The 23,302-nt window shown below is 26.3% G+C and overlaps 8 protein-coding genes across 21 annotated transcripts; 3 read left to right on the top strand and 5 right to left on the bottom strand.

The window, feature by feature from the left end:
• The first annotated feature begins 321 nt into the window (after positions 1 to 321).
• LOC124957650 (E3 ubiquitin-protein ligase NRDP1) lies at positions 322 to 3,308 on the top strand. Of its 5 annotated transcripts, none has more exons than XM_047514729.1 (3): positions 322 to 861; positions 1,284 to 1,871; positions 1,964 to 3,308. In XM_047514729.1, the coding sequence occupies exons 1-3, from the start codon at positions 772 to 774 to the stop codon at positions 2,231 to 2,233; spliced, it is 948 nt and encodes a 315-aa protein (XP_047370685.1). In that variant the 5' UTR covers positions 322 to 771; the 3' UTR covers positions 2,234 to 3,308. The 5 variants fall into 5 exon arrangements, with proteins under 5 accessions (XP_047370685.1, XP_047370683.1, XP_047370688.1 ...); XM_047514727.1 differs by having other exon boundaries at positions 1,266 to 1,871; XM_047514732.1 differs by having other exon boundaries at positions 323 to 861; positions 1,240 to 1,871.
• Positions 3,190 to 5,940, bottom strand: LOC124957653 (globin). The gene is made up of 3 exons (XM_047514737.1): positions 4,990 to 5,940; positions 3,720 to 3,945; positions 3,190 to 3,623 (listed from the first exon to the last, which is right to left on the bottom strand). The coding sequence occupies exons 1-3, from the start codon at positions 5,145 to 5,147 to the stop codon at positions 3,495 to 3,497; spliced, it is 513 nt and encodes a 170-aa protein (XP_047370693.1). The 5' UTR covers positions 5,148 to 5,940; the 3' UTR covers positions 3,190 to 3,494.
• On the top strand, positions 5,638 to 9,795 carry LOC124957654 (28S ribosomal protein S23, mitochondrial). 3 transcript variants are annotated; one of them, XM_047514740.1, is made up of 5 exons: positions 5,638 to 5,656; positions 8,842 to 8,889; positions 8,964 to 9,125; positions 9,206 to 9,311; positions 9,400 to 9,795. In XM_047514740.1, exons 2-5 carry the CDS (start codon positions 8,846 to 8,848, stop codon positions 9,475 to 9,477), a joined length of 390 nt encoding a protein of 129 aa, XP_047370696.1. In that variant the 5' UTR covers positions 5,638 to 5,656; positions 8,842 to 8,845; the 3' UTR covers positions 9,478 to 9,795. The 3 variants fall into 3 exon arrangements, with proteins under 3 accessions (XP_047370696.1, XP_047370695.1, XP_047370694.1); XM_047514739.1 differs by lacking the exon at positions 5,638 to 5,656 and adding an exon at positions 8,270 to 8,376; XM_047514738.1 differs by lacking the exon at positions 5,638 to 5,656 and having other exon boundaries at positions 8,650 to 8,889.
• On the bottom strand, positions 7,077 to 9,134 carry LOC124957651 (deoxyhypusine hydroxylase). Its single transcript, XM_047514733.1, has 3 exons — positions 8,088 to 9,134; positions 7,661 to 7,981; positions 7,077 to 7,583 (listed from the first exon to the last, which is right to left on the bottom strand). Exons 1-3 carry the CDS (start codon positions 8,365 to 8,367, stop codon positions 7,273 to 7,275), a joined length of 912 nt encoding a protein of 303 aa, XP_047370689.1. The 5' UTR covers positions 8,368 to 9,134; the 3' UTR covers positions 7,077 to 7,272.
• Positions 9,499 to 14,334, bottom strand: LOC124957647 (protein HID1). Of its 2 annotated transcripts, XM_047514720.1 has the most exons (13): positions 14,228 to 14,334; positions 13,377 to 13,480; positions 12,805 to 13,164; positions 12,668 to 12,721; positions 12,381 to 12,604; positions 12,050 to 12,291; positions 11,742 to 11,972; positions 11,536 to 11,661; positions 11,202 to 11,458; positions 10,879 to 11,122; positions 10,668 to 10,813; positions 10,425 to 10,591; positions 9,499 to 10,364 (listed from the first exon to the last, which is right to left on the bottom strand). In XM_047514720.1, exons 2-13 carry the CDS (start codon positions 13,440 to 13,442, stop codon positions 10,142 to 10,144), a joined length of 2,340 nt encoding a protein of 779 aa, XP_047370676.1. In that variant the 5' UTR covers positions 13,443 to 13,480; positions 14,228 to 14,334; the 3' UTR covers positions 9,499 to 10,141. The 2 variants fall into 2 exon arrangements, with proteins under 2 accessions (XP_047370676.1, XP_047370675.1); XM_047514719.1 differs by lacking the exon at positions 14,228 to 14,334 and having other exon boundaries at positions 13,377 to 13,585.
• On the bottom strand, positions 13,799 to 15,937 carry LOC124957649 (tRNA N(3)-methylcytidine methyltransferase METTL2). Of its 3 annotated transcripts, none has more exons than XM_047514724.1 (6): positions 15,334 to 15,937; positions 15,019 to 15,171; positions 14,630 to 14,944; positions 14,435 to 14,548; positions 14,162 to 14,334; positions 13,799 to 14,091 (listed from the first exon to the last, which is right to left on the bottom strand). In XM_047514724.1, exons 1-6 carry the CDS (start codon positions 15,441 to 15,443, stop codon positions 13,922 to 13,924), a joined length of 1,035 nt encoding a protein of 344 aa, XP_047370680.1. In that variant the 5' UTR covers positions 15,444 to 15,937; the 3' UTR covers positions 13,799 to 13,921. The 3 variants fall into 3 exon arrangements, with proteins under 3 accessions (XP_047370680.1, XP_047370681.1, XP_047370682.1); XM_047514725.1 differs by having other exon boundaries at positions 15,019 to 15,227; positions 15,334 to 15,470; XM_047514726.1 differs by having other exon boundaries at positions 15,019 to 15,182; positions 15,334 to 15,460.
• On the top strand, positions 15,620 to 17,515 carry LOC124957652 (RPII140-upstream gene protein). 3 transcript variants are annotated; one of them, XM_047514734.1, is made up of 5 exons: positions 15,620 to 15,771; positions 16,187 to 16,364; positions 16,448 to 16,702; positions 16,782 to 17,030; positions 17,206 to 17,515. In XM_047514734.1, exons 2-5 carry the CDS (start codon positions 16,213 to 16,215, stop codon positions 17,327 to 17,329), a joined length of 780 nt encoding a protein of 259 aa, XP_047370690.1. In that variant the 5' UTR covers positions 15,620 to 15,771; positions 16,187 to 16,212; the 3' UTR covers positions 17,330 to 17,515. The 3 variants fall into 3 exon arrangements, with proteins under 3 accessions (XP_047370690.1, XP_047370691.1, XP_047370692.1); XM_047514735.1 differs by having other exon boundaries at positions 15,736 to 15,883; XM_047514736.1 differs by lacking the exon at positions 15,620 to 15,771 and having other exon boundaries at positions 15,919 to 16,364.
• On the bottom strand, positions 17,506 to 23,302 carry LOC124957648 (twinfilin). Of its 3 annotated transcripts, none has more exons than XM_047514721.1 (5): positions 23,139 to 23,299; positions 22,933 to 23,010; positions 22,034 to 22,693; positions 21,829 to 21,947; positions 17,506 to 18,183 (listed from the first exon to the last, which is right to left on the bottom strand). In XM_047514721.1, the coding sequence occupies exons 1-5, from the start codon at positions 23,161 to 23,163 to the stop codon at positions 18,013 to 18,015; spliced, it is 1,053 nt and encodes a 350-aa protein (XP_047370677.1). In that variant the 5' UTR covers positions 23,164 to 23,299; the 3' UTR covers positions 17,506 to 18,012. The 3 variants fall into 3 exon arrangements, with proteins under 3 accessions (XP_047370677.1, XP_047370679.1, XP_047370678.1); XM_047514723.1 differs by having other exon boundaries at positions 23,094 to 23,222; XM_047514722.1 differs by lacking the exon at positions 17,506 to 18,183 and adding an exon at positions 19,508 to 21,443 and having other exon boundaries at positions 23,139 to 23,302.

Below are 23,302 nucleotides of genomic sequence, written 5' to 3'. Positions count from 1 at the left end.
AAAAATTTGAAATAAATTATATAAGAAAAGAATATATGATTTTTCATAATTTTTATGTTATCCTACAAATTAATCAATTATTATTTAATTCATTTGTCACGATTACGTTTTTCTTTTGTTTTTATTTATTTATATCAATTACTTGATTCAAAATGTATAAATATATAAGTCTTATGTAAAGTTCTCTTCGTGATTAAAAATCATAATTAAATAAGTATAAAAAAAAAAAAGGTGGAGATCTAATTTGAAATTGAGATGTAATCGTAAATAGGTAAAACTAGAAAATCGTTCTTTTGCCGATTAAAAATCGTCTATCATGATTCAGAAGGGTGCGCTTGTATCGTGTATTCACGCTTGTATCGTATATACACACTTGTATCGTATATTCACGCTTGTATCGCGTATACACACTTGTACTACATATTCATGTTTATATCATATATACACGTTTATATCGTGTATCGTAATTCTTCATTTTTCGATACAACACGATCATTGCCAATTGTCGATTTGTTCTCGTACAAAATATTTGCAACGGACAGCTTGTCTCGTCGCTTCAAAAGTAACGGTATAACATACATACGTATATGTATATGAACATGTACATATATACACATATATTGTATATTTGAGCTTTCTCGTCGATCTGTGCCATCGAAACCGAAGTTCGAGAGAGACGAACGATCTTCGTCCGGTTTATGCGAAATATTGAACGAAGTATTGGAGAAGGCATAATATCTAGTTAGCTAAAAAGTTACAAAGTTGTGAGTTATGGGGTTCGATGTGAACCGATTTCAAGGAGATGTGGACGAAGAACTCGTCTGTCCGATTTGCTCCGGTGTTCTCGAGGATCCCGTCCAGGTATTGTCAGAATTTCTCTTATAAATTCCTTTTATATCTTCATGAAATTCATTTAATTGCGAACTGCCAAGACTAACCTCGCTTTCTATGTACATTTATTTATTTATTCACGTTCTAACATTATATTTTGTTTGTTGTATTTATTAATTGAGTAAACCATTATTAATTGTCTTTTTGTTTCATTCAGTTAATTTAACTTGTGAATAACTTTTCCGACCCTTCTTTTTCTTTTTACTTCTTTTTTTATTTTTTTATTTTTTTATTTATTTATTTTTTTTTTTTAATTATTCTGATGGTGATAAAATATAACACTCTTCGTAAACAATTATTATTTTATATACTGTTTCCAATGAAAAAAATAGCAGTTTTGCAGTATAGTTTTATAGGCTTATGAGGACTGGCAGGTGAGGAATATGTTACAGGCTCCTGTATGTGAACATGCTTTCTGTCGTTCATGTATCAACGAATGGATAAACAGACAACCGACTTGCCCTTTGGATCGTACTCCCATTACCTCTGCACAATTGAGAGCAGTTCCAAGAATTCTACGAAATTTATTGGCTCGCTTATGTATCAGTTGCGATAACATTATGTATGGATGTCAAGTAAGCATCAAGTTGGACAGTTTAGTATCACATTTGGAACAGTGTGAATATAATCCCAAAAGACCAATGTTATGTGAACAAGGTTGTAGTCTCATTATTCCGAAAGATGAGTTAAAAGATCACAATTGTGTAAGAGAACTTAGAAATTTAATACAGTCTCAGCAGCAAAAACTAACTGATATGAAAAGAGAGTTAGGCGAACAACAACTTCAAATAAATGAACATAAGCGAGAAATACACTTATTAAAAGATTTTATGAGAGCATTGAGAGTATCGAATCCTGCAATGAGAGCTATTGCCGATCAAATGGAAAGAGACGAAGTTGTTAGATGGTCTGCAACTCTTCCTCGTGCTAGAGTTACTAGATGGGGGGGAATGATCTCAACGCCAGATGAATCATTGCAGGTATTCTATTTTATTATATTATAACTGACACAGGAATCACCTGAATCACTTTCTGATATGCAGTTCTTTAAGACATATTATATATTTTATAGATAATGGTCAAAAGAACATTGTCCGAAAATAATTGTCCACCTCACATCATTGATGAACTAATGGAAAATTGTCATGAAAGAAAATGGCCATCAGGTTTAAATTCTCTGGAAACTAGACAAAATTCAAGAAGACAATATGAATATTACATATGCAAGAGAGTGCCCGGAAAGCAAGCTGTTTTAGTCCTCCATTGCGATAATACGCACATGCCAGAAGATATGATTATTGAGCCTGGTTTAGTGATGATTTTTGCCCATGGTATTGAATAAATAAATATATGAAGAGTCATCAAATATCATGGTGCTTTTAGGAAGAAAAATGAACTTCAACAAGTTGAGTGTATCTACTTGATGTTTGCTATGATTTCCCAATGATGCATACAAATTAGCTTTATGCATGTGTGCACATTTTAAGAGGTTTGGGTGTATTAACATCTCCCACAAACTGCAGTTTGCAGAAATAGTAAAAAACGATTAATACATAACTTTTGTGATACGTGATTGTACAGACACAATTGCCACATACAAAATCTAATTAAATGTCTGATTGTTATACTGTGATATGATATATTAATTTGTTGGAAAAGTTCCTGAGATTATTTGATGAATAGCAAACGATTCCAAATTTATTATTATAATCAATTGTTTATTTTTTAAAGTAAAATATTTTTAATTCATTTGTAATGTATTATTTATCATCTATTTCAGGAAATTTTTTTAATATTTTAGGCTTTTTTAAGTGATTTATTATGATAACTTTAAAAAATTGTAAAAAATAATGAATAGATTATAACGATATAATATTTACTATTGATAAGCGCTCAATGTGTTCTTAAGAAACAAGAAACGATCTCTGAATATACAATGTACACATCGGTCTTGTAAATTATTGTAAAATCATTGCTAATGATTATGGCATGATCAGGACATTATGCAGTATTAAATAACTACACAGTGGTTTAATGCTTTTCAGCATCTTTAACGCTGCTTTGTATAATCATATGCACAAAAAACTAATTCATTTAAAATTTCATATAAGTAATTTCATTTTATCTCATACATGAAATTAATTCATGATGCATAAAATCTTATCAATTTTTCTCGGCTCTCATTAATAGCAAACTGTAAAATAAAGCGATAGTAATCTTATAACTGTTCTTACAATTAGACAAATAATCTTTAATTGTTTTTTTTAATTAATCAATGTTACAGATTATTATATAATTTATAGGCATGAATGACTGATCAGAGATAAACTATTGTAATTTTATATTCACCAAGAATGCAACAGAAAATGGATAAAGAAAGTTAATAAACATGATTTTTTAAATAACAATTCATTTCTTTATAAATTAAACCCCAATAGATTATATTTTTAAAATATAGTTTACATATATGTATATATATATGAATATGTCAGGGTAGTTTCGTTAAATATATAAACTTCCATAAAATGCATGCAAGGAATGTAATATTTTCTTATAATATTAAAAATATATAATATTTTTTACTTTTAAAGAAAAATAATCTTTTAACCCAAAATTTCATATATTTTCGAAAAGAAAACGTCCAATGTTTTATTCCATGCTTCTTCTACTTCCAATGTGAACTGTTTTCCTAAAGCTTCTCGAAGAACTTCCGCTACTACCGGTTTTAAATCCTGGACAATCAAAATAATAATTACATAAATATGAAAAAAATCGCGATTTTGTTTTTATTAATAACATAATTGTATAATAAACATAAGCGTATATACCTCAAATGATTTTACAGTCTGACCACGTTTCCTATGTCTTTCCGTAAAAATAGTTACGTTTTCTACTAATAGATCAAAATCTTGTAAAGAATCAATGACGGTACTTATTGTAGCTATTATACCTGCGCAATGAGCTTGAAATTTTTTATTGTTATTTAGTTGATCTATTGGCATATTTTTAAATGCTGGGAAACTTTGCTGATGTTCCGGAAATTTCTTGAAATAGCTGCAAGCAAAAAATAATACGTAATAAATTTGCATTCGAATTCGATGAAGTTCATTAAAAAGCGCGTCGGCGTAAAATTTTTTATTCCATATTGCAGATTGAATTTTGTTATAATTCTATTATTTTACAGATTAATATTTATCACATTGTTCGTGCATGTATATGGTATCGACATCGATCGATACGTAGGTATTGATCACTGATAAGATAGTCTCCTTGCGTTCATGAAAAATTACAAACGTGCTTTGCTTCCTAATGTTCTTTTTATTAATTTATAATCGCAGCAAAACGCGTGCAGTGTATTAATTCTAAAGAAGTTAACTATATTGTGAATAAAGATTATTGCAGGTGGTGATCTGTCTAAGAATATGTCAATTCTAATTATATATAGGATCCATAATTTATTTAGTTGCTCATTATTTTCAATTGATTTTCATTCTTTTGTCTACGTAATATTTATCTTAAATTAATGATAAGAAAAATTCGTGATAAGTTAAAATATCTCGATAAGCTAAGAAGTATTTATAAAACATTTTGAACTTTGATATTTTTCAGAATAATTGCGCAATTGAAGATATTAAATATGCAATTCAAATAATATATGCTTTATATCTTTACAATGCTATTTAATATTTACTATCATAAATTTGCCGTATAATTTCAAATGGTAATACATTAATCAAATGTATGCATGTAGGTGGGTTAAAATCGATTTTCTTGTCAAATTGGTCTTATTAGTCTTACACTTATTAGTCAGACATAATAAAATCATATATTTGTTAAAGCGCGGCGAATATTTGATTGATTTATTGATACATTTATTAACAACAAGCAATAATAAAATTTTGAAAAAAAATAAAAATAAAAAATGTTTAAATATACTTTATATATAGCTTATCCTTTTCTCAATAAGCAATTGCATATTATCATTACTATAAATTTATATAAAAATAATAACTTCTCAATTTTGTTTAACTTTTTAAATCATTATACGCGAATTATATTTGAATATTGAAATATAACAAAGTGGAAAAAAATACTTACGCCAACATTATAGCACAGCCGGATGCAACTTGATCTTTCTTTATAATAGCCCACGTATTCTGTACAAGTTTCTTTTGTCTTTCTGTGAGTCCTGTAGCTTCGTCAATTTTAGAATCATTTGTCCAAAATCCGAAAAAACGATTAAATGTTGCCATCATTATATATATTGGATTTATAAAAGAATATTACAATTTTTCATATAAAAAATTTTGTTTATATGTATTTTCTTTTTTTTTTCTTTTTTTTTTAATCAAAACGAATCGTTCGATTAAAACTATAATTTCATATAACAAATTTGCATGAATTTGTTCTCTATAATTTCTATCAAAATATAATATTTAATAAAATGATTTAAAAAATAAAAATGGAAGTTTCGCGCAGCTACAATCTATCGATCGACGATCTGTATGTAACTACTCCGTATCAAAGATAGCAACAGACTAAACGCTTCATTCGGATCACACTAGTCTTTATATAATTTTCTATGATACATCACGTGCCACACGACGGCGTACCTTCATTCAATTCGCTTGATCTCTAAAATGGCTAAGCTACAAGATACACGTTCTTTCGTTATAAATAGATAATACTTTTTCGCTGGTATAGGCCCTTTCAATTGTGTCTCGTCTTTTGACGTATCACCGGTCATTTCCTTACTTCTCACAAGGTTGTCGTACTATTCCCACCAACAAAGTCCCGTATTTTCGTTTTATGTCTTATGTACTTATCAATGCTTTTTTCTTTTTCTCTTTTTCTCTCTTTCTGTCTTTCTCTCTCTTTCTCCTTCATTGCATTTAGAACGATGTAACAAAATAATACATATAACGAGATAGAACAATTAACACATTTAGAGAGATTATTGTAATTACATTAAGAATAATATACACTTGAATGAACTAACAAAATAAGATATTATTTTTGACATATAGAAAGTGGATACGTATATATTCCTATATTTGATCACATAACTCAGCGATATTTACAATAACGTTGTTTACTTGACTAATACATTAGTCCAAAGAGAGTCTAGTCGTTCAATTTAAATTGCAAATTTTTTAGTAACGCTACTACGCTTTTATGAAATAAAATTTCATGCTATAGACTTTTTCAAAATCTATCTGCTAGAATACATGAACTTACCTTTTTATTCTTATTACATATTTTATCCAATTCCTGCAGTTTTTCACAATATTTCTTTGTCAAATATATTATCTTATAGAGTAGACAATCAAAACAATTTATTTGAATCGTAATGCTATCATTATATTAGGTAATTCTTCTATAAGAATTTTTAATAAATCAGCCATGAAGTTTTGAAAATAATATCTTTATTTACTTAATATGTTTAATTTGATATTAAATAAAGTTAGTTTTATATGTTTAATTCTGTTTTTGATATAGCTAGTATTTAATAGTAAATGTAAACTTCAAATTCTCTTGCAGTCAATGTATATCTTTATGAATTATTGCAATATATGATAATAGATATTTACTTTGTAAAGGTATATTGTAATAATTCATAAGCAGAATATTTATGATAATACATTTAGTTGCAAATTTTTGCTTAACCTTTGATTTTTGCACAAAATCTGGAATTATTTCATTTACAAAATATTTGGCACATTGAGGATGATTATGAAATAACCTCTGAATGTTATAATTAATTAAACTAACATAAGCTATATTATTTACCTTAATGAAATACAAAATATTTACACAGTACAAAAAGCGGAACTATAAAATATAATATCAGTATCCACTATTTTCTAAATTCTTTTTAAAACTTTTGTATCTTTATATCTTATTTGTTCAATTACTTCTCTTCTGTTTATTACTTTATTATATATTATGTTATTTTATTATATACTAAGACAGTCATTTATCTTTAAAACGAAGAATATATCAAATGACAAAGATTTTAAAACTTCTCAAATACCTATAAATATGGAAAACACTGAATCTTTCCATTTCTAGAAAATATAGTAGTTTTTTTGTTTAATAATATCAATTAAAATTAGAATTTTTTTTAATTCTTAGTGTTTATATATTTTTATTTCAAAATAAATAGCAATATTATTTTACTTTTTATTTCATTTATTTGCCATATGAATAATTATATCTTTATTACATTAATATAAATTCTTATTATATATATAAGTACAAAATATGTAAGATCTTTACTTATTTCTTATGTAATATGGATTTTTTTGGAAAACAAAGCATTTTCTATTATCCAGATGATAGAAGAACATCAATCATAGTTTATGATTTAATATTCATAATCTATGCTTTAATTTTTGTCAGTGTATTAGCATATTGAAATTCAAAACTGTTTTCATATTCACACATATCTAGAGCAATGACACAACTTTCTCTCACAACCTGCTTACTATCTTGAAGATATTGATTTAAAATTTGAAGACAATCAGGAGTAGCAATAGCTCCTAATGCTTCTGCACATTCATGACGTACCATTTCATTTTCTTCTATATCTTCAAGAGAAGCTTGTAAATAAGGTATAGAAATCTCTTCTTGGAGTTGACCAAGAACAAATGCAATTTCATGTCTAAATAAGGCACTACCTGCTTTTAATCCTGCAGATAAAAATTATAATATATTTATTAAAAACAGTTATATGATAAACATGTATTAAATATTTATTCCTGTTTACCTTCACTAAGAGCAAGGATGCTTTCTTGTGATCGCAAATTTCTTAAAGCAAACATTGCACGATATCTATCAAATAATGATTTATTTTCATCTAGTAATATTTTCTTTAGATTATGAATATCAGTAATTTCTGCTGGTGGAGCAGGATCAATAGACATATATGGACTTTTTAATAAATTTTCTTGACAATCATTTGATTGTAACCATTTTAAGCGTTTCAAGGCTAATTCACATGTTTCTGCAATTTCGGGTATAAGACTTTTACTATACTGATCTAATAATGGTATAACTGACATGTCTCCAATAGCACCCAATGCTTCTCCTGATTAAAAGACAAAAAAATTAAAGAACAGTTATCATGTTTTTATAAGTACAATTATAATTATATATTGGATTCGATATTATCTTGCATTAATAAAAAGATATACCTGCTTCGTGACGGACCATAGGTTCCTGTTTATCATCTTTTAATACATCAATTAAAATAGATATTGCTAAAGGATCTTGCATTTGACCAAGGCAATATGCAAGTTCATGTTTTAATAATGCAGATTTATCTTTAAAACCTTCACGTATTTGTTCAATAGCTATTGAACCTCCAATATTTTTCAAAGTAAATAATGCACGAAATCGTTCTTTAAGTGGTCTGTCTTCATCCTTTAATACATTACCTATAGCCACTATTTCTTTTTCACTAATATCTAGCATTTTTCTTCGGTAAATTAATATACTAGTGAATTATTATCAATTATTTATTAATGATTTAAAAACTATATAAGAAAAAATATAATATATGTATGATATTTTAATAACGCAATCAATTTAATTGAGAAATCATTTCTCTTTAATCATTTTTTATAAGTTTCAATTATTAAACATTTCACATATGCTTATACTTTTAGAAAATCTTCGTTTTATTCACATGTGATGTGATATGAACTCATACTAATCCAAAATTTTCTTAGAAATTTTAATTAACCTATGCAGTTTTTGCGGTAGAATATATGCTCTTATTGGTCACATTATCTCTGTGATGTAGATAGTGCTTTATAACATAACCTATAATTTTCTTAGAAGCATTTGCAAGTATATACTATAATGCAGCATAAGGAATGTTCATGTATTTGTTAGTTACAGGATATTGTATTAAATTGTTAAATTTTAATATTTTTAATTATTAAGCATAATGGCTCAAACAAGAGTGGAAAAAGTCGGAACTATTTATACGAGGTAAGACCTCAAATTTTATTATAAATTAATCATTTTTGTCCATAAACTTTTATTTACTTTTATTATTGTTATAGAATTTCATCATTAATATATGGAGGTGCAAAGGCTGAAACAGAAAAACCACTGTGGTATACCATATATGAAGCATTTCCACCCAAATATGAACCAAAATATGATAGAGCTACACCATATATACCAATAAGACCGATCTATTATAAAGAAGACGTTATACGCGCGTAAGAAGTTATACTATATACAAACCACGGCTTTATTAAAAGCTCTTATTAGTGTAATTTTAAATATTTCTATTTTATAGACGATTTCACAAGGATTGCAAAAATCTAGATCTAATAAACTTAAGTAATAAAAAGTATCCGTCGCAAACAAAGAAATTTCTTGATACATATAATGAATTACGAATGGTAATTAGCATGAATAAAAATATTTTTGATTAACCCATTAAATAATTAATAAAGCATTTGGATTTAAATAATAAAATTTTATTTATAGCTCAATTTGTCTGATGAGGCAGCTTATGAACAGGCACTAGAAAAATTTAATTTTAGTTCAGCAAATGTAGAAGATTAAAAACAATCAAAAAAACAAGAATAATATGTAATATGACGTATAGACATTTTATTTTTAGTTAATATATAATACACTCATGGTATTTACTCTTTCATAAAAGGGAATAGTTAATCTTATTTGTAATAAATATGTATGCGTAATAAAATATATGAAACATAATGCATTGAATACAAATATGAATATGCATTAAATGAACATATAATTTTGTGTAGACACCTGTGTAATATCATAACTTGTGTTATGATATTAATTTATAATCTTATTAAAAGCATCAATATTCTTTAAATAAAAGAGACAAATAAAATGAGCCTTTCTATTGATATTACAACATATGATTATTTAAAAATGTAGACACAATGACAAGTATTAATTATGGTATAAATAATAAATTATATTATATGGTTAAATGCTTGAATGATGAAATTACATAAGAAAATATTTGCACCATTTTCTTGCCAAAATCCTATATCTATAAAAAATTTTTGCATTTATTGTTTTCTTTCATTAAATACAATGCAAAACATTAAAATTCCATTGAATAAGTTAATTTTAAGTAGTAGCAGTAATCTGCATATACTACATTTGCAATATAAACATTTTATGTAAATAATAATGTAAATTGCTAATTACTGTAAACTAATTTATATCTTTAGATACATAATATTTAGACTCTTTGTATTTCAAATAATTTAACATCTGTATCATACCAAATAGGTGGTTCAACATTTCTAAGATAAATTACTCCCCACATATAAGTTCTAAACCAAGCAGTCGTCCCAGCATTAGCTTGGTATCTTCTAATGAGAATAGGATGTGGAACTGGCAAAAGACCCACTAATGTACCATGTTGTAAAAATTTTAAAATTTCACTCTCATCTGTTAAACCCCTGTGAAGATTGGTCATTTAATATATAGGTTTTATAGAAAATATATTAATGAATACATACTTGTCAATACATATTTTTTCTACTTGAGGAACAAGAACTTGCAATAATCGCATAATAGTTTGTAATGGAAGTTTACTTTTCCATTGATATACCCATTCACTAGAAGGAACCCACTGATTGACATTGTTAGATATATTTGTCTGCTCAGCTACTCTGATTCCCCCTTTCTGAATGTGAATACATTATATATTACATATTGATATGTACAAATATTTATATACAAATATAAAAATATATGCATACTGGTATTATAGAATTTGATTTATTTGATGTAGTTGTATCAGTTGCATTATCTAAAGAATTCTGAAGATTATTAGTTTTCCCAATATCTACATTCACTGAAGGACTTAATGGATGTGCTGATTCTTTTTCTGTCATTTTTTCTATACCTGCAAAGATTAAAAAATGTATATATTGGTACTTTTATTTATAGCTTTTTATAGATATGTATTACCTGGAGTTTCTAATAAAGAAGCTTTTAAAGTTCCTGGTTCTGCAGGCAGAGCAGGATGGGATCCTTCCATTGTAGTTTCACTAGTATTTTCATTATATGTACTTGTTGGTACATGTCGCTGTTGTCTTTTACTAAGAGACTTAGCAATTGTATTACAATCACTTGGTAAATTTGCTAATGCATAGAATACTTGTCTCTTACGTATTATTGTATAAACCAGATTACTGTTTCCATCAAATTGATACTAACAATACAAATAATAATTGAGTTATTAAAAAACAGATATATAAAAAATTCTTTTGTGTAATATATAGTAAAATTACCTGAATTATATTATTAAAAATTTCTAAAAGAAAAAATACTAAATGATGATTAGTAGGTGCAGAAAATAAGAACCATGGTGTACTAAATGCTTCGAGTAAATGTAATAATTTAGTGCTGGCCACCATAGAAAGAGTTTTAAGATAAGGAGAAACATTTACTAAAATTGTAAGAAGACAGTCAAACAATGGTTGTAATCTTTGATGTCCTGTTGTAATAATTTTATGAAAAACTGTTACTAGTAGATCAGCATGAGTGCCTATGTACAAAAAAGAATTAAATTTCAATAGTTCTATATATTTTTTAAGTTTCAAGGGAATAGAATAGCTAGTTTACCTGTAAAAACTGGAATGTCCATAGGTACTGTAGCAGTATATGGTTTATTCAATCTAACTCCAAAATTACGTTCTCCACTTAACAGAAGCAAAATAAATACACCTATGTGCATCAACCCAACACGTGCTACAATATAAGATATTATCAACTAGATAGTAAATTTAATAATATAAATACTATAACACATAATAGTTATTGATATTTACATTGATCTGCACGAGAATCGTTGAGGTGATAAAGTATGGGAACCAATACCTCAAGTACATCTGAACTTTTAAGTACATAATATAAAAATTTTTTATTATAATCACACATCTTCCAAAAGAATACTAATAATTCTTGATGAAAATGTACTTTCTTTGTTGAATTAGGTAGATATGTCTGCATTAATGGATTATTTAATAATCTTGTGATTCCTTTTAATACAAATTGAAAATCTGTAAAAAAGAAATACTTAATACAAAATATTAAATATTATAGAAAATAAATATAAAGAACAATTCATAATAACTACCTTCATCACGATGAATGCGACTCAAATAATTAATAAAAAGATTATCTCCAATAGAGCCCTCTTCCGCTGGAATCTCACCAGATGTATCATGATCTAAAGTGACTATAAGAATCTGTAAAGCAACATCCACTAGTGGCTCCAAAGAATCAGTAAATAAAAGGTGATTGTAAGGTACTCCTAGTCCAACTGGATCATAAGCACATACTGTATTTAAGAGTGATGTGAACATAGGCAAAGCATGTCTATTAGAAAAAAGTAATTATAAACACAAAATGTGTATAACAATCAAAATTATCAGACTCTCTAACATCATAATTCTTAAAGATTTTACCTATTTTCAGTACTAGTTAAGCGTTGAATCCATTTATTTGGTGTGATTGACAAATCCATTGGAGGATTGTACATGGTTTCACTAAAGCATGTCAATAACAATTTTAATAATTCTGTTCGATTTGAATCTAAAATTGAATATCTGGGTGGGGAATGTGCAAATCCTACTCCTGCTTCCCAAATATATTCGCAGCTATCTATTGATTGCAATTCTTCTGCTTTATCCTATTATAAAAGTTAATTTAGTAAATTAAAAATTAATATCTAATTGAGATGCAACGCACTTACAGGTCCTGACTTTCTATTGGCAGCTACTGTAAAATCTGGACAAAATAGTAGATCCTATAAGAAAATGTTTATTTATAATACCAGGAAAATAATGATACACATATTATTACATATTACACTTATTAATATTTACTTACACAAAGTGCATTTAATAAAGAATGTGCTAATGGTATACTTTCTTCTTCTTCTTTTCCTGGTAAACTAGACCAAAAGAATCCTTTCCAATCAGGATCTTCAAAAATATAAGGTAATAATCGTGTAAGTAAACGGCAACAATTCAAAACTGTTTGATGTTCTCTTTGCGTTCTACAGCTATTATCAACAGCTTTAACCAATTTTTCTACTGCTTTATAACATAATGTTGCTAAATTGGATGGCGCTTCTTCTCTTAAAATACGGATTTCAGAAGCTGGAATTAAGGTAAAGATGTCTTGCACATTGGTCACATTTTCAGACCAAAATTGATCCCAGAAAGTGTCATTAGATGCTTCAATCACCTATAATGCAGATATGTTTTAAATAAAAGGCAGTATATATATAAAAAGCATATGATTTTGTAACAATATCTACTTAAACATAAAAATGTTATTCTCTTTTTTGTTTACAAAAGTACTTATCAAAATAAAAAGTAACATGTCTTATAATCGCTTGACATATTGAAACGTCAGATTATAATTTATTTCATATGAAAGATATTACGTGTTGTCACCTGAGTTTTAGAGGTTAATTGGACAACGGCTTTGCGAAAATTCAATTTTGTATCAGCATTTCCCATAGTGTTGATGTATTATAAAATAATAACAGTTTTCGGCACTACAAGAATAAATTAATCTACCTGTATACGTTGGACTATATCTGTATACTAACAGACTAAGCATGAAGAATTGTCGCCATGTTGCGACTACCATGCCATCTAAACATGATTACTTAAACTAACTTTTTCAATTGTATAAATGAAGTATCAATTGATAATACAGAATTGTCAATATTATGTATGCCCAAATAATAATTTTAGTGTAAAATATTCCAAAAAAATTTCGGCTATCGAAATTCGTTAATATTTAAAACGATATTAAAATAAATTTGTGATACAATAAAGATTAATAATAATTGTAAATATATGTAAAATAAAGTTAGGATTTTTTATTATGATATTATTTTTATTGTTTAATTACTTTCTGATGTTACTTAAATTATTGTTAAATGATGTCGAATATAAACTTTAATGAAAATAGATAAAATATTATTTCTGGCTTATTCTATATCTCTGTATCCTATATCATCAATATATTTTTTACGGTATTTTCCTTGAACCCAAACTCTATACATTTTTAGTTGTTTTCCTCGATTTACTTGTAATCTCCTGTCGACTAAATTTTGCTCTTCAATGAAACCATTACTAGTAAATAATGTTCTTACATCACCTAAAATAAATTGATATGACGAAATTAAATATTTAGATATGCCCAAATCTTTCCATAAAATTTTTTTTACCTTGTGTAAAAAAGTATACCCTAGTACCGTCTCCACGAACATAAAAATTTTCTGATAAACAACTACCTTTCTTAAATCTCAATTGTGTTAAATCATATCTTCCATAATCTCTAAACAGAACTAATCCTCCAGGTTTTAAATAGAGATTTATTTTTTTAATAACATGTTTCATCCTTCAAATGTGAAATAAGATAAAATTAATTTCAATATATATAAATGATATAAATTTCATCGACTTTAAATGCAGTAAAAATTATAGTCATTTTAACATACTTATCTGGATGTATAGATGAAAGAACAAATATTAGGACAATTATGTAAAGACTTTCAGGTTCAAATGGTACTATCCATTCTTCTTGGGTTACATCAAGAACAAATGCTTTGCATCTATAAATAATTAAATATTAGTAAATGTGTAATATTTCGAATAATATAATATTTAATTAATTTAAATAATATTCTATGAACCTTGTTGTATCATAAGCCGGATTCTGTTGTAATATATCAATTGCTTTTGTAGAGAAATCACAACAATACACAAATAAGTTTGGATCTGTATTATATAGAAGTATTGGAAATACTGTATTTCCTACACCACAACCAATTTCTAAGATTTTATTTGAAGCTATACATGGTGTATTAAGAACATGTGTATATGTATCTTCATCGCTATTATGATCATTTGTGACAATAGCTCTCATTGGTTGCATATGGTTCTGTTTTACTGTGTCAGGAGCTAATTCTGGAAATTCTGTGAGCAACCAATGTCTATCTTTAAAAAATCTAAAATATTATAAATAAATGATATTTTAATAAATCAATGCTAAATACAACAGAAAAAATTGTTTGATATGTACCTATTATTGTGAATTCCATAAAACTTATTCCAATATTTATCAGCTTCATTCTCATATTTCAATAATGTTTCCATTGATAATGTAACAATGGAATTATCATTTACTTTGATTTGGGCTAATTCTTCCTGTTCCTTATTCCAAACAACATTATCCCTTTAAAAATGCTATCATTGTATATTCAAGTTTAGTAAGACTCAGAAGAATAAATACTATGTAACCAACATTAGATTATATAAATAGAAATGTACATAATATAAAAAAATGTTATTATAACAATATTTATAAATAAATAAAAAATATCCATAATATAATTACCATGCATTATGACAAAACACATCATCATCATTTGATAAAACGCGGTTTCCAAACTGAGGTCTTTTTTGTGTTAACTTTTCTTCATGCTTTACTTCTGATGTATCAGTCATGATTAAATGTTATAAATATGCAATAACAATACGAAAAAATATTTATTTTCGTTATGTAATGTATTTTTACAAAAATTTAAATAACATAATTTTTTATTTATAATATAATATGAATTTCTTTTATATTTCATATAATATCATGAGATTATAGTTTTTTCTTAATAGATAGAAGTTGTTAAATCTAAATATTATAGTATATACTCCAACACACTAAATTGAACATATTGTCTTTCAGATTACAAATATGTCTACAATAGAATACAAAATGCAACGCCATCTTTGTATTTTTGTTTCACTCAAGGGTATATATATAATTCTGAAAACTCTGGTATATAAATATTTACAAAAATGAATATTTTTTATCTTTTGTTAATGTTCCAAAATAAATACTTGTTAGCGCATAAATATTCGTGTTATTCTCGATAATTATTACAACGAATGTAGGAATTATTTATTTTTTGTGTGTCAGGACATTAATCAATAATGTTTTAAAAGACAAAATATAGTTATCTATTGTTTATCTCTGCCTTTTAAAATTTAATTTAACATTTATTACGGGACGTACATTTCATTTTGATGAAATTCTGTATCTAAAATTACAATATAATTATCTTAGCGTTAATATTTTTCTCTGTGTTATATCATTTTTTATTAAAAATGGAATAAAATTCATCGTTATTGGACATTAACGGTTATGATAGCGTAATTTATTAACATTTAATTCATATGATCTTTATGAATAGGTTAAGAAATTTCAAAGAGCGGCAACATGTTAAATATTACAAAAATAAGAAGACCTTTAATCATGGCTATATTCCCACTTAGAGATTTATTGGGAAAATATGATGTACCTAAAAATCCAACTGTTAATCAAATAGAAGATACTCCTATGGGAAGGATAAGAAAAATATTTATTTCTACGTAAGACTTTTAACATTTTTCAAAATTATTGACAGTGGTTAATCAAGAGATATAAATTATTTATATACAATTATTATGTATAGTGAATATGAACCTATCAGCAAAGAACTGCAAAATTTCATTAACTTCACCAGTACTGCAGCTTTGGTTGGCATAGTCGTGGGTGGAGTAATATATACACAAGGAGCTTTACAAAAATTTATAGATAATAACGAAGCAACACGTTTTTATAGCCAAATCGATGCACAGCGAGCATTACAAACTAATATTACACTACAGTTCGCCAAGGGTGCTTATATGTTTAGTTGGAGATTAACTCTCTTTTGTGGCATTTATGAGTAAAATTAATTATAATTACGAATTCATCTATGATATTTAGTATGTTGTACCAATGAATTATTAATGAATTTATTTTAGATTTATTCGAATGATATTGACAGCATATTATGGGAAATCTTCAATTCTACATTATATGATTGGAGCTGGCATTGCTGGATTTTTATTTAAATTATCATTTGGTCTAAAAGGTTCATTAATTGGTCTAGTTACTGGTGCTGTTCTTGGGGGTATTGGTGGTTCTATTATTTTGTTGTTCATTAAACTAACAGGGACGACACTAGAAGATTTTCAGCATATACAAAGTTACTGGTCTTATAAAAGAAATGAGTAAGTATTCAGTATCACAATTTTCTCTAAAACTTTGTTTGAATATTAATATTCAAATATTAAATTACCTATTAATTCAATAAATTATAATGATATCATGCTGATCTATATAAATATTTATTGCATTATGTTTATATATACTTACATTTAAATATATTTTTAATTTACATTGAAGAGCATTTAAACAAATAGTGGGCAAATCTTTAGAAGAGGAACATGAAGAAACAAAGTTATTACACAAACAAAATAAAGATATGCAAATAGAATTATCTAGGATGGAAAAAGAAACCAACAACTAGATGAACAGAAGTTATGTGTGGATATGTATAGAATATATTGTGTAAATATAATGTAACAATATTTTTAAATTGTCATACAATCATCATTTAAAATTTAAATATATTATTGCAGTATATACAAAATATTCAACCCTTTAATCTATAGAGCAATAATGAGTTGAATAAATCGTAACTGATCATTATAAATCTTTGTTTTTATTTAATGCTTAATAAAATCAACATACTGTTAAGTAAATTCATATTTCGCTAAAAGCGTATCTCTTTACAAGTCACATGTAGTATATTGGTATTATATGTAAATTGTATATATTCAACAAATAATATTATTTTTAAAAAATTTGTTACGAAATATAATCATTAATTCAATAATAAAATAATATTGAATACAATAACTTTTTACATGATTTTGAAATAAATAAGTAAGGAGTATTAATTTACCGAGTTTCACTACTTACAGAATAGGCTTGATTTGATAAGATATGAAAGAATTACAAAGAAAAATCTTTTTTGCTTGAAAAAATATAGATGAATATGATACTTATAGGCATTTTTCTTCATATTTCTATACAATGTCCAATCTTTGTGAATACTTGTTTTAATACTAATACAATCTTATATTTGTAATTACTATCATACTATGACCCTGCTTATATTTAATACAAATAAGTATGTTATTGATTTATTCAAGTGTCTTGATCTAAGGTACCTAATTCCTGTACCTTCGTTATACGTTTGGCACCTCTGTTTGGTGGTCCCTTTGGTTTGGCAAATTTTGGCCGATGTAAACTGACTTTTGGATGTAATTCCTCTTGCAAAAATCCTTCAGTTAGTTCCTTTCCATCATCTATTTCAAGCTACATAAGTAACATTTAAAAATAATATTATTGTATAAAGTCATAACAAAAAAAATACATCCATTATATGATATAATTAAAATTTGTAAAGAGTATAATGTCGGCCTATTCTGTAAGCGGAATTATATACGCGTGCCTTCAAATTTTAATAATACTAATTACATACCAGTTTGAAGATGCATCGGGTTGTGGTTGTTAGAAATCCAGTATAGTATATATATTTGGAAAAAAAATTGAAATATTAAACTGTAGATTTATATTGCATGTTACTTTATTTCTATACCATATGTAATATTGGCAAGATATATAGTCTATTTTATCATGAAGAACCTATAGATATAATGTGTGAAATAATTAAAAAATAATAATATTAAAAACTTACAGAATAGGCCTGGTATATAGTAATATCGATAAAATTATATATCCAGGCAAAAGTGCGCATTGTATAAAGATCTAAAATAAAATATACATATCACCTGTTCAGAGGCTTATACAAATATTGATTTACTAGTTATAAATTTTGTAAAATTAAAATATGAGCCAAACTCTTTTTTAATATCCTCTGGAATGCAAATGGCACAGCATATGATTATTATTTATTTTATATAATTATGATTTAAATCCAATTTTTATTTTTCAATAAATATCAATTGTATTATATTTAAGAAATTAACATATGTACAATAAATTTTTTCTGTTATCTTTCCTATATAATTTAAATATGCTGTGAAATTTTTTATATTACTATAATATCACTAAAACAAAAGGAAAATTAAAGAATTTGACTCACTCATTTAACTATGAACACGAAAATTTGGCCAAATTGTTGTAGCCATTTACTTATACCTTGGACGAAAATTGTTAAGATGTTTATAAAAAGCTACAAGAGATAAAAAAATACAGATCACAAAAAATAGAATGACTCTTGAATATTTTGTAGCTGCCTATGAAATTACAGTCACACCAGCTGTACATTATGTATTTATAACATTTGGAGATTCCTAAAAATATAGTATATATCAAATTTTTATATATTTGACTACATACTAATATAATATAAAATACCAATTTACTCGTCTTGGAGTTAAATAACAAAATATTTATTAGCATATATATATGCTAAATAAAAATTTTTAATTGTAATCATTGCAGATTTATAGCAAGTATTAATGATAGGCTCATGTTACAATGATATATATAAAAAAGAATCATGTATCCATTTTATTTTTATAAAACTAATTCTACAAAATGGATACAAAAAAATATTATATGTGCTTTATTCAAGTTTGTTATAGTTTAGATAATAAAAATACATTGTGCATACTTTATTTTATAGATAATTGCAGTTTGTACGTTTTATGTTTATAACAGATCTATGACTATCAGAATTGAATTGAGTGCCTAAATAGACAATATATGTATACTTGACTTAAAAACAAAATTGGAAAAATAATAGTTAACATCAATTTCAGCAACACAGCTGGTGGGACATGCTAATATCAGTCTTATTAATTACATGTATTTATGGAATTTAATATTCTGTGTCGTTTAGAAATAGTAGAGCGTATAATGTATACTAACATTGTATGTGATCATTTGTAAAGAAATCGTATTCACAGTATATGTCATTATTGATTTATGAAGCTGTCACTTTACTATTATTATGCTCAAAAGACACAGAGAAATTAGATGAGCAGCATCTGCTAACAAGAGCAATTGGAATTTACTCTCTAACTCTCTTATAATCATATATGATATATAGATTACCAAAAACATTTACAAAAATCATGATAACATATTTTACTAAGACCTATATGAAAGTTTTAATGAATTTGAAAGCCAAGCCTTAAAATTCCATTCATAAAAATTAAATTTATAATAATAAAGTAAGATTTATATATCTGTATGTATGTATGTATGTATGTATGTATACATATATACAGACACACACATACTCGTATCACCATTTTTAGGACTAGGAACAAATCAAGACTTGATGTGTTAGAATTCCACATTTTCTAGGAATATGTAATAATAATGTATACAGTATATAGAACATAAAAATAAAATCACTATTAAAGGAACTATAAAGTGCAAAATCTTATTGCATTAAATTAATATCTTATACCAATATCTTTGATATTGCATTGCAATTTTTGTTTCATAAAACAATTATACTTTATTAAATCTTAAAATGTTTAAATTTTAATATTAATTATTGAATATTTGAATATTTCATTGAAGGCTTAACTTTCAACAACATTAAACCACATTAAGCAGTCATATTTAAATATATAATGTAATATTAAATGAATGATAATTCATACACCTTTCATAAGTCAACAAGAATTTTACGTTATGGAATTTTTCATCATTGATTCTCCTAGTGATGGGATATTAATGTATAGTATTGTACATATTTAACAAGAGCAAAATAATAATTATGCAATCTAAACATTTCTTAAATATTATTTAAATTTTTTACGATAGATAAGTTTTAAAAGTTCTGCTAAAATGAGAACTACTAAGCCATCATACTCTGATACTATTCATATTTCAATATAATATATATATACATGTTTTTACCATCACATCATTTTCATTTTTCATTTTATCTAAAAACATTGCTCTTACTTCATTTAAAAAAATTTCATCCATTTAAAAGTCTTCATTGTGAATTAAAAATAATTCACTCCCATCACTCCCATCACTGGAGTGGTCATACTTATTATATAATTTTGACGAGTATTGATACAATAATATCCTTTTAAAATTTAGAAAAATACATAGTTTAGTCTACTCTGTTTTCTTATATAATTATATATATCACGATGATCAAGTAATATTAAACGTTGATAAACACCATTAAATCATAAAACTTCTCCAAATATGTAGAATATATATGATCTTATAATTCACTATGACATACTGAATTTGTATTATATTATATAATTTTAATAATGTATTCAACGTCAATGTTATGCTATCACAAATTCAGAATTTATAAACGAAACTATTATGCCCCGAGCATCACAATCATTTCTGGTTATGTAAAGCATATAAACAATTGGCAAGAAAAAGGCCCTATAAATCAGTTAACTTAAGACACACGATCTCTTCTGCTTTGACTTTTTCTCTGGCATCGATTGAGTAGGCGCACAAGGTGTTGATGGAGTTGCAGGTGTTATTGTAGTTGTTTCTTTTATAGTTGGAGGATCTTCCAACATATCTGCCAACTCCTCGCCACTATTTACTTCCAACTAGTACCAATCATATTTGTTTAAAATTATTTTATTCCATTTATCATGTTGTACTATCCTTTTTATAATCATCTTCATTATTATTTTATACAAATTGCAACCACTTTACAATTGTCTTATTTTTAATTAACATACATAGTATAATAACATTTTCTTCTTAAAAATACAACTGTTATGTCATGTTTGTTTTTTATGAATTAGCAAAGTAAGATTATTTTATTTATAAAGCAGGTATTCTGAGTATCTCTTGTATTAAAATGTATATGATCTTATTATTTTTAACATTCCATAAAAAAAAAATAAAAGAATCAGAAAATATAAAATAACATTAACAGAAATTGTCAGAATACCATAAATATATTAAATAATATTTTCAACTACTAACCTTTTTTGTTATATTCACCCCTAGAGATTGAATAAGGTCAAGAAGTGGAGCTTTACAGGAAGAATACAACATCCTTTCTTTGATACTGCAACTATATCCTGGCATACTATATATGAAGACTAAAAATATATTAATTTTAGTTTTATAAATATTTTTTTATAACACAATGAATTTATGAATTCGTTCATAAATAAATAGAATTAACCTATGCATTCCATATAATCTCCTTCATTTGTATGTTTGAAATTATAGAGATGGTATCTAGCTGAATCAGATGGAACTTTGGTAGGTAATTTATCCAATGAAACATCACAAGCTGTGACTAAATGGATTTTTTCTTCTTCTATATCAATTTTTAATTGAACATATTCATACATGCCTTTACCAAATTCTGTAATTATTTTTTTAGCTTCATCCGTAACAGGAAATGCAACGCCACTTAATGTTTGATGCCTTGTTTCAACGCTGTAGTCAGTATTAATAGTAGTCTTTTTCAATTCTGCTAATTCTTCTTCTGCTGTAGTTAAAGGTGCTGGAGCTGCATTATTTTTTTTATGTTTATGATAACCTTCTAATGTAATGTCTTCAGGAACAGTTCCATGTAATTCTTCTTTAATACATGAGGTTCCAAATTCTTGTTTCAAAGTAGCTTTTGTGGATGCATATAACATTTTTTGTCTTACTGGAGCTGTGTCAGGTGACCAAGATATAAACAACCAATCATAACCAGAATCTGTAGATTTTGTATCAAGTCGATAAAGAATATATGCAGGTTGATTTTCAAGAATTAAAGGTTTAATCATTTTATCGTAATCATCATGCCATTTATTTGCAGGCTTATTAAAAGTTGCAGGAACTAATTCTTCTATAAAATAATATTAATTATGATCAGTATAAAGCATGTCAAAAGTAATGTCTATATTCAACATACAACTTTCCACCTTAGATCATTCATATCACGTGTCAAATTTCATGCCATAATAACAATAAGAATTTTTACCACATTACTTAGAAAAAGTAAATAAAATATCATAAACGTATCTAATATATCATAAATTAAATAAGAAATTATTAATAAAAATGTATGAAATAACATACACATACCGTTTTCTATAGACACCTTTAATACACGTATTTTTCCATCTCTGCATTTAGAAAAAATTTTTTTCAAGGCATCGTTTGCTACAAAAAAAATAACCATTCTAGAATATATTTATTAAGCTATAAATCTAAGGTTAAACAATTATAAATTATAAAATTCTAACTTCTTTGAAATATCGTATGTTGTTTAAATCTTTATTTCTAATCACCTTTTATACCCGTTTGGTGCGACATGATTTTTAACTTATATTCAAAATTTCCAGTTGGATTGCTACACTCTTTTACTTTCTCTTCAATCTAAAAGAATCGACTTAGGAGAAATACTACCTCTTATCTTGCTTACGGTACCATATGTTGGATGCTTTCTGATGAT

This window comes from Vespa velutina, chromosome 2, assembly GCF_912470025.1.
Source record: "Vespa velutina chromosome 2, iVesVel2.1, whole genome shotgun sequence".
NCBI lineage: Eukaryota > Metazoa > Arthropoda > Insecta > Hymenoptera > Vespidae > Vespa > Vespa velutina.
Note: the sequence above shows the minus strand (reverse complement) of the source record. Positions and strands in the feature narration are given on the sequence as shown.

Excerpts from the sequence above, each read along its gene's own strand:
- LOC124957654 (XM_047514740.1), top strand. The coding sequence starts at position 8,846 with ATGGCTCAAACAAGAGTGGAAAAAGTCGGAACTATTTATACGAG. Across the intron at positions 8,890-8,963 it reads GTCGGAACTATTTATACGAG|AATTTCATCATTAATATATG; the intron begins GTAAGACCTCAA and ends TTATTGTTATAG. Across the intron at positions 9,126-9,205 it reads AAAGAAGACGTTATACGCGC|ACGATTTCACAAGGATTGCA; the intron begins GTAAGAAGTTAT and ends TCTATTTTATAG.
- LOC124957648 (XM_047514721.1), bottom strand. The coding sequence starts at position 23,163 with ATGTCGCACCAAACGGGTATAAAAG. Across the intron at positions 23,011-23,138 it reads GCACCAAACGGGTATAAAAG|CAAACGATGCCTTGAAAAAA; the intron begins GTGATTAGAAAT and ends TTTTTTTTGTAG. Across the intron at positions 21,948-22,033 it reads AGATTATATGGAATGCATAG|TCTTCATATATAGTATGCCA; the intron begins GTTAATTCTATT and ends ATATATTTTTAG.
- LOC124957651 (XM_047514733.1), bottom strand. The coding sequence starts at position 8,367 with ATGCTAGATATTAGTGAAAAAGAAATAGTGGCTATAGGTAATGTATTA. Across the intron at positions 7,982-8,087 it reads TATGGTCCGTCACGAAGCAG|GAGAAGCATTGGGTGCTATT; the intron begins GTATATCTTTTT and ends TCTTTTAATCAG. Across the intron at positions 7,584-7,660 it reads CATCCTTGCTCTTAGTGAAG|GATTAAAAGCAGGTAGTGCC; the intron begins GTAAACAGGAAT and ends TTTTATCTGCAG.
- LOC124957650 (XM_047514727.1), top strand. The coding sequence starts at position 772 with ATGGGGTTCGATGTGAACCGATTTCAAGGAGATGTGGACGAAGAACTC. Across the intron at positions 862-1,265 it reads TTCTCGAGGATCCCGTCCAG|GTGAGGAATATGTTACAGGC; the intron begins GTATTGTCAGAA and ends GAGGACTGGCAG. Across the intron at positions 1,872-1,963 it reads CGCCAGATGAATCATTGCAG|ATAATGGTCAAAAGAACATT; the intron begins GTATTCTATTTT and ends TATATTTTATAG.
- LOC124957647 (XM_047514720.1), bottom strand. The coding sequence starts at position 13,442 with ATGGGAAATGCTGATACAAAATTGAATTTTCGCAAAGCCGTTGTCCAA. Across the intron at positions 12,605-12,667 it reads CCAATAGAAAGTCAGGACCT|GATAAAGCAGAAGAATTGCA; the intron begins GTAAGTGCGTTG and ends CTTTTATAATAG. Across the intron at positions 12,292-12,380 it reads TTAACTAGTACTGAAAATAG|ACATGCTTTGCCTATGTTCA; the intron begins GTAAAATCTTTA and ends TTTTTCTAATAG.
- LOC124957649 (XM_047514724.1), bottom strand. The coding sequence starts at position 15,443 with ATGACTGATACATCAGAAGTAAAGCATGAAGAAAAGTTAACACAAAAA. Across the intron at positions 14,945-15,018 it reads TATGGAATTCACAATAATAG|ATTTTTTAAAGATAGACATT; the intron begins GTACATATCAAA and ends ATAATATTTTAG. Across the intron at positions 14,092-14,161 it reads GGTATACTTTTTTACACAAG|GTGATGTAAGAACATTATTT; the intron begins GTAAAAAAAATT and ends AATTTATTTTAG.
- LOC124957652 (XM_047514734.1), top strand. The coding sequence starts at position 16,213 with ATGTTAAATATTACAAAAATAAGAAGACCTTTAATCATGGCTATATTC. Across the intron at positions 16,365-16,447 it reads AGAAAAATATTTATTTCTAC|TGAATATGAACCTATCAGCA; the intron begins GTAAGACTTTTA and ends TATTATGTATAG. Across the intron at positions 16,703-16,781 it reads CTCTTTTGTGGCATTTATGA|ATTTATTCGAATGATATTGA; the intron begins GTAAAATTAATT and ends AATTTATTTTAG.
- LOC124957653 (XM_047514737.1), bottom strand. The coding sequence starts at position 5,147 with ATGATGGCAACATTTAATCGTTTTTTCGGATTTTGGACAAATGATTCT. Across the intron at positions 3,946-4,989 it reads GGCTGTGCTATAATGTTGGC|CTATTTCAAGAAATTTCCGG; the intron begins GTAAGTATTTTT and ends TTTTGCTTGCAG. Across the intron at positions 3,624-3,719 it reads AGACTGTAAAATCATTTGAG|GATTTAAAACCGGTAGTAGC; the intron begins GTATATACGCTT and ends TTGATTGTCCAG.